An 8400-nucleotide genomic window follows, 5' to 3' on the forward strand; every position below is an offset into this window, starting at 1 on the left:
AGAAGGAGAAGGAGAAGGAGAAGGAGAAGAAGAAGGAGAAGAAGGAGAAGAAGGAGAAGAAGGAGAAGAAGGAGAAGAAGGAGAAGAAGGAGAAGAAGGAGAAGAAGAAGAAAGAAGAAGAAGAAGAAGAAGGAATTTTCCCTCCAGGCTAACAAAACTGGGTTTGTTTCTCTCAGAAAGGACAGTAAATGAAGCTCTAGGATAGCCTTAGAGTGGGTATCCAAGTAGTTGTTCTTTTCTATCATCTTCCCTGAATCTAGCTCCATCACCTTGTCAAATATACAAATGCCTGTACAGCACCAAATGGACAAAGTAGCATTTGTAACTGTCTGAATGTGTTGATGACCAGTCTGTGACAATATTAGGCTGGAATCCCCAGTGTTCTGTCTCGTCATCTGTTTCTTCATCAGCAACCTGTTACCGACCCACCTCTCCACCCCAACTTCCACAATTGCTATGCACATTTCACCCTAGAAACCAGAGATCCTCAAGCAAGAATGTACTGCAGCCCTTTGGGCCATAATTCACCCAGGATTCTTGCCACCTTGGAACATCAGAAGTATTTCAGGGAGAGCCCCGATTTCTCGGTCTCTGCATGCAAGGTTCACACTGACCATCACTCAAGGAACTGTGATGATGTCTTCCACTAAGAGCCTGGGTCCCTATCTCTGTTTGCCTCATTTGCATATTGGCTCTACTCTGTCAGTCTATGGTCAGTTCACTGAGTCACATAAGCCAAGCCAGCCTTTAAAAGCTGTTGGTCTGGTAAAGGATTCTGCCTACCTGCATGGCTCTCTACCTCTGCTTTACTACGGCCCACAGAGTTCATTCATATAGTCCATTCTCACTTCTGATGCCTACTGCAAGTTCTGAGGGGTTTCCATGACTCCTCTCAGGTTGGCAATTTGTTAGAAGGACTCATTGAACTCACTGGAAGCTGTTACACTCACATTTACAGCTGATTATCGCTACAGGTTGCAGGTTACAATCTGACTATGAAAGAGGCCACAAGGCAGAATTGAGGAAAATCACACCAACAGTTTCCAGTTGTCCTCTCTCCGTAGAGTCGTGGACAACACTAACTCTCCCCAGAAAGGACATATGATATGTGCATAGAACATTACTAACCAGGCCAGGTCTTCTGGGCCTCAATGTCTAGGGTTTTTATTTGGGCTACACAGTGGGCCTCTAAAGAATTGACCTTGAATCTCCATTCCTCAAGAGACAAAGTAGAAACCACTTGGCTAAGAGCCCTATAATAAATCACTTTATCCCATGTAGCTAACACCCCCAAGAAAACAAAGACATTCTTATCAGGCAGGACACCCCAGGGAAGGTCACCCCTAATAGCTGAAGACACCACCAAATACATTTCTAACTCTACCTTAGTAGTTTGGAAAGTAAAGACTTCTTGTTTTAGAGCTGACCAGGAGGGAGAAGAACTGGAGATAATTCCACACACAGTCATCCCCCTCTGTTGGTATTTTAATGAGATGCCAGGTCCACCAGAGGGGGCTGTGGTGTATACCTCTATAGTCTTCCTGCCACAAGCTCTCAAGGTTTAACCCCAATTTTAGGATCACTCAGAATTCTTCCTGATCCCTAAAGAATTAGCCAGCCTACCCCTCTGCCAACTGCAACTCCATTGTACCAGACAGCAGCATCTTTCCTCATCAAACACCTCTTCCTTCCAATGGCCTCACTTGACACGTTTCTTTTATATCACAAAAGGTAACTGAGCAAATTTTACATCTACAAACAATGAACATTCAAATTCCTATTGGATTCATACAACACATCAAAGCCAAGGACACAGGCTGGGAGAAAAGCTCAGTGGTGGTTGGACAGAGGTCCTTATGGATGTTAGTTGTACCTCCATGTCACATGTCATATCTGGCATATATGTGTGTATATATATATATGTGTGTGTGTGTGTGTGTGTGTGTGTGTGTGTGTGGACATACATTTTTATGTCTATACCCATATACATATTTTTGAGGCAGTCTTGTTATGTTGTCCAGCATGGTCTTGAACGCACAAACCTTCTACTTCAGTTTCCTAAGGAGCTGAGATTAGGGGCATATGTACTCCTGTACACAGCTCTCTGATTCCTTTTATGGGGGGAGCAGCAGAAAGGAATGAGTGCTTGCAATCAAACCCTAGAGTGAAGTTGATCCTAAAACCGCACCTGTCCCAAGGCCCACCCTCCCATGACCCTGAAAGGGCACCAAGGGCCCTGCTTTGCTCAGTGGAACTAAGACATCACTATAAATACTGTCACAGAGAGTACCCCCCCACCGACTTTATCCAGGCTGGCTGGGGCCTTGGCTGCTTCCGGAAGTGGCTTTGTCCCAATCTTTGCCCATAGGAGCAAAGAGACTAGAGGAAGTCACAAACTCAGTCTCCTTATGCACTCTACCGATGCTACGCAATGCACAGACAGAAACTAGAGATTCCAAATTACCTGGGCTTTCATCAATTGCAGATTCTAGAGAGACCAGTTTACTGCCTGGCCCCAAACTTTACCTCCCCTACCCCCCGCCAGAGCAAAAGAGCCCCTTTTCCCCTGCTCCCATAGAAGCCGCCTTGAACAGTCCTCCTGACTAGCATTACTCTGGGAGGAGACAGCAACCTTGTCTCTTTCATCTCCAAGTCCCATGGTAAGTTAAGATAGAATTGTTAGCACTTGCCAACTGTGTCAAGTTTGAATCCTGGCTCCAGGACTGCAGAGAAAGAGAACAGCTGGTTATCATGCCCCCTCCTTAGGGCTGGGTGAGGTCCCCTTGGTGTGCACAGAGTAGGGAGAGTTTACTGGGTGACCTGGGAAAAAAATCAGGTGCAGCCCCCTCCCTCTCCCCCCGCCAAAATCATGGTCTATGACAATCTACCAAGGCTGAATCTCTAGGATTGAAGCCTCCTCATCTCAAATGCCAAAGAAATCCAGCAAACCAGGGACACTTGTTCCAGGGACAACCTGGAAGCTGAGCTCAGCTCCCTCTCTCCCACCTGCAACTCCTGAAGGTAGAGACACCCAGCATCCAGGGGCCAGGCGGTAACGGCACAGGATCGGAACAACCTTGACACTGCTCCTTATCATCAGCCCAACAAAGTCACCCGCAGTGACCTGGAGTGACAGTCCTGGCTCCTTTATTTGGGAGCCATGAACTTAGCTCTCCTTCCAGGCTCTGCTTCCGGGGATGAGCGCCAAGGCTTGACCTGGCCATGGACTAGAACATGCTACCACATTTCGTCTCAACTCTGTCATCCATGATCTTGAGCTGTGTAAACTCTCCTCCTCTCTAAAATGAATTAAACTCGTTTCTGGAGAAGTCCTATGGAGAATGAGGTGACTCGTGCCAAGAAAGAGCCAGGAACACCTGGAGACACAGCAACACACTATTTTTACTTCCTACCTGAAAACAACAATCTCTCCACAAGTGGGCTATGTTGGCTTTTCCCGCACATTATGTTTGTGGTCGGATCATGTCTGTATTTAAACCAAACACAATATTTAAGCCACCAGAAATAAGAAATAAACAAAGAAGGGAAATTTCTACCTCATGTTTTTTTCTTCTTCTTTTTCTTCCTTCAGTCTATTCATCCAGATGGTGATAATTAGTGGAATCACCTGTTGCACCTGTTTATTGTTTATGTACACATTCTACCTATAGGAATATGTGGGGAACTTTCTAGAAGAGTCTATTGAGTGGAGCTACAGATCTACCTTGTAGCTCCAGCATGCATCCTTGAGTTCTTTAGTGGAGTCAAGAATAAAACTCGATACAAGAAAGACCAGCAAAGCCAGGCATAAATGACCAGGCCCAGGCCTCCTCTGCCTGACACTTAAGCTGAAGCACATCCTGAGCTTCAGTGCTTGCTTGTGATGATGCCATCATCACAATGACTACTGGCATTCCTTAACATTCCTCTTGCCAAGTCCCACACTAAACCCTTTGGGTGGACACTCAGGTAGCCAGTCACTTGATTGAGTGATGTGAAAAAGAACTCAAAACTTTCAGTGGACATGTGGGTTGTGTTCCAGTTTTTGCCAGTAACTTCCTATCTTTCTTTTATGACGCTAGGTAAGTCATCTTCCTCTGGACCTCACGCTAAAGACTGGAATAACTGAATTCCTACCTGTGCCCAGGAACTCCTGGAGTCATGGTTGGGTTCTTGGGTTGCCTGCTGGTTACAGGGGTCAGAATGTTTCCAATGGCCTCAGTGAATCAGCTGAGGATATCTGTGTGGATGAGACACATACAGCCCCAGTACTAGTTTAAGGTGAAATGGTTATTATAGAAATCATATTTAAAATGTTGATCCCAAGTGCAGTTTAGGATTGGAACGTGGCGTTATTACAGAGAAGACGGCATTACTTCTGTGTACTGTGATTTTCTTTTTTTTGGGGGGGGGTATTTTCTGAGATTTATTAGTTTTCCATCAGGTAATTTTATAGCTTCATGATCTTCCCCTCAAAAGTAAGACCCCTCTTCCCTCCTTCCCCCAAAGTTTAGAACTGGATCACTTGGCCCTTTCTCTTCTTATCTCCTCCCAGTTCAAAATGTTTGCATCTCTTGATGGTCAGCATCCTCTTGGATCTGCAGTTAGGCTCAACACATTCAAGGCTCAGCACAATCTCCTTGGTGGTTTTAGCCTTCTTTCGGAATATTGGCTTGGTCTGCCCACCATAGCCGCTTTGCTTCCGATCATAGCGCCTCTTCCCTTGGGCATACAGAGAATCTTTGCCCTTCTTGTACTGGGTCACTTTGTGAGGCTGATGCTTGCCACATTTCTTACAGAAAGTCCTTCTGGTTTTGGGTACGTTGACCATCTTTGTAGTAGAGCTGTCGGGAGACCCGGAGACCACGACACGCCTGTAATTTTCTCTGTAAGCAGAGACTCTGCTTTAGGGCGCTGGAAGTTTGCCCTTCCAGTGCCTTGCAGTGAACCCACCGCTTCACCCTCTGAGCAGACCTGGGCAGACTGTCAGGGTAGGAAGCTGAACCCTGGGACACAGCCTTGGCCTTGTTACTATCTGCTAGGGAACAGTTGTGTCCCCAGTTTATATGTTGGATGCCTGACTACTAGGTGACTATATTTGGGGGGGATTTATGAGGCTAATCAAATTTAAATGAAGTCATAAGTCTGAGTTGAACAGGATGAATACCCTTATAAAAAGGAATCAGGGGGCTGGGAAGGTAGCTCAGTGGTGGAGTGTTTGCCTTGCATGCATGAGGCACTGGGTTTGATTCCTCTATACCACACAAGCTGGAAAGGCCAAAAGTGGTGCTGTGGCTCAAGTGGTAGAGCGCTAGCCTTGAGCTGAAGAGCTGAGGGACAGTGCCCAGGCCCAGAGTTCAGGCCTCATGACTGACCAAAAAAAAAAAAAAAAGAATCAGGGATCATACTTGATAACAGTACTAGAATACCTAGCCAGAGCAATAAGACAAGAAGATGAAATGAAAGAGATTCAAATAGAGAAGGAAGAGTTACCCCTGTTTGCAAAGGATTTGATCCTATATTTGAAAGATTTTTAAAGGAACATACACACACACACACACACACACACACACACACACACATACACACATACACACACACATGATCTGCCACACAGTAGGATATAAAATCAACACTAAACCTTAGCAGCTTTACCATAAACCAATAATAAAGGGAATGAACTTGTCCAAAGTACACTGAATGCATGTATAGAGTTTATCACAATAAAAGTCCTTCATATATGTATTATATGCTGATTCAAGAATAAGAAGGAGCAGGGAGAAGAAAGGAGAGTTTAACTCTCCAGTCTGTGATGCCTTGTTATGGCAGCCAGAGCTAAGCTCTTCATCCACTATGATCAGTTAGCTTCCTGGACCATGTCAGTGGAGGCAGCCCACAGTTGTATGTGAATGTCACAATCTGCCTCAGGACAACTATTTCATCCTAAGTAGGGCTTCAGTGATTCAATGTGGATCTTGTCTCCTAAACTCAATACAAACTCCTTCAGGCAGGAAGGTTAACAACCTTTTTTCCAACTTGTCTGCAAATTGCTCATGAAGTTGGTACTGGAAGGTATCACTCCAGTTGAGCTGATGGGGAAGACAACTGTGGTAGGAAACAGTGCTTAAGCTTTCCAGCTCTGGGTACTTGCCGTGCCTGTTTCCTTCAAGACCTAGGCTCTGGCAGCCCTCAGTGAAGACTTCCCTATGGGGTCAGATGGGCATGGGAGTGAGATGCTCTGGCTGCTTCCTACCATGTGGGACCAATGGAGATGGGGTGGTATTTCCACTGCCTGTGCAGTGGAACTCTCAACACGACTGAAGCTGTATCCATGGTTGGGTCAAGAGGGCCATGGCTGTTGGACAGGGCATTTATGTTCCTCCTCCAGAGCCCTGTCCAGGGAAGATAGGACTGACCAGATTAGAGAGGCATGTACATTCAACACAATGTCAATGAAGTTATGATGTTTTGAGTAGTTTTCATATTCTAGTAAACACCTTTAAATTGTTTGTCTTAAAATATAAATAAATATCTCAGGAGACTGAGATCTGAGGATAATCATTTAAACCCATCCCAGTCCAAAAAAAAAAGTCTATGAGACTCTTATCTCCAATCAATCATCAAAAAGCTGGAAGTAGAAGTGTGGCGCAAGTGGTTAGAGCTCTTGCCTTGGAGTGAAAAAGCCAAGTGCAGCTGTGAGGCCCTGAGTTCAAGCCCCAGTACAATCATAGCCAGCTAGCTTGCTAGATAGACAGCTTGTCTAGACCTTTTGTGGCTAAGTACTTTCCTTAGTAATGTAGCTCTTTACAATTGCCTTTAGAGGCAGGTTTTATAGACAGTTTGTAGGGAAGGAAACAGCTAGGCCATGAGTGACCAAATTCATGAACACCACACTCAGATTAACTCCTTGCTCTATTCCCTGTTCTGTGCTTCACACAGACGTTAATCCTAGCTATAAGCTACTGCTCCACTCAGCCCTCTGTGTCACAATCCTGTGCTATTGACTTTGAACTGTGAGTGGTTAGATGGCTCATTGTAAAGTAATGTTTCCCAAATAGGGTTCCAAGGGAACCTTATTTTTTAGGGAGATGATGAAACACACTTAAAAAAATACTGAGTTGGTCTATAATCGAGTCGGGGCCATGCTAAATAGAGTCCTTAGCAACTAAAAGCTCAAAAACAAAAGCAAAAACAAAAACAAAATCTTCACAGTAAGACACCATTGTGAAGTCAATTCCACTAATTTTTCAAACAATATCTTGGTCCAGAAAGCAGGTGATGTAAGATCGAGAAATGTCAGTAGCAAAGAGTACACACTTGCTCTCCATGACAGAAATAACGGATCATTGGAGCAAAAGGAATTAAAGCCATAATCACTGTCAAATCACCATGCTTAACTCCTCTTATAAAACATGTCACTAAAAAATTCTGTTAAATAACCTCTCAATGGTATTAACTCGCATCATTTCTCATGTCTGAGTGTATCTGTAGTTTTACTTGCACTATTACTACACATTACTTTGGTTACTTTATGGCTTATTTTCTAGATTTCTCAGGTATATGAATAGGTATCATTTACTAACACAAAGCAAGTAATTTCATGACATCTGCCAGCCCACACAGAGATTTTTAAAGGGGAGGATGGAGGAAATGGAGAAGGCAGTCTATGGGAGAAGCTCACTGCATGTTCTATTGTGCACAGCTCAAGGGGTTTCAAGCTGCAGCCAAGAGCCACTCTGAGGGATGGAAACTTGACTTTAGACAAATGGACTGCTGAGCCTCCCAGAGCTGACCTGTGTGTGTGTCCCTGTGTGGCCTGGGGAACTAGAAAAGAGATTAGAGACCAGGGAGATGGGAGGGGAGACATGGGCAAGAGCAGAAACTGGCTTTAGAAACTTGGAATCAAGGGAGTAGGGAGAGGGAAAAGAAGAGGGAAGGGCAGCGTGGTTTGACACAACACGTGAGGGTTCTAGAAATGATAGGGACCCATCAGAAACAGGGGAAGTGGTGACAGAAATGAGGCTGGTTCACCATGCATACTGCCCCAAAAGGCTTTGAGTAATTTAGGTCATCCTCCCAGTGGCCCCATTTTGAACACAGGGAAATTGAGGCAGAACCATTTATGTCACAGGCTGGATTTCATAGAGCTAATAAGTGGTCAAGTCAAGTATGAACTCCTGACAGACTCACATGAGTGAAGGAGCTGTATGGTGGAGGCGGGGGTAAGGGGTGCAGAGGCAGGTTCACCGCTTTGCATGGAGGAAGAGTGTGGTATTGATCTCCATGTGAACCATAGGGGGTGTCATGGAAAGTCAGGTTAAGGGAGGCAGTGTCAGCTATGTTCAACTGTGATCTCTGTTGGTTCTTTGCCATAATAGCATCCCAGGCATGGCTTTATTC

The 8400-nt window shown here is 44.9% G+C and overlaps 1 protein-coding gene across 1 annotated transcript; it reads right to left on the reverse strand.

Moving 5' to 3' along the window:
- Positions 1-4503: 4503 nt before the first annotated feature.
- Positions 4504-4868, reverse strand: LOC105989544 (60S ribosomal protein L36a-like). Its single transcript, XM_013021644.1, has one exon. It carries the CDS (start codon positions 4829-4831, stop codon positions 4511-4513), a length of 321 nt encoding a protein of 106 aa, XP_012877098.1. The 5' UTR covers positions 4832-4868; the 3' UTR covers positions 4504-4510.
- Between the last annotated feature and the right edge of the window lie 3532 nt (positions 4869-8400).

This window comes from Dipodomys ordii, unplaced genomic scaffold (genome assembly GCF_000151885.1).
Source record: "Dipodomys ordii isolate 6190 unplaced genomic scaffold, Dord_2.0 Scaffold56, whole genome shotgun sequence".
NCBI lineage: Eukaryota > Metazoa > Chordata > Mammalia > Rodentia > Heteromyidae > Dipodomys > Dipodomys ordii.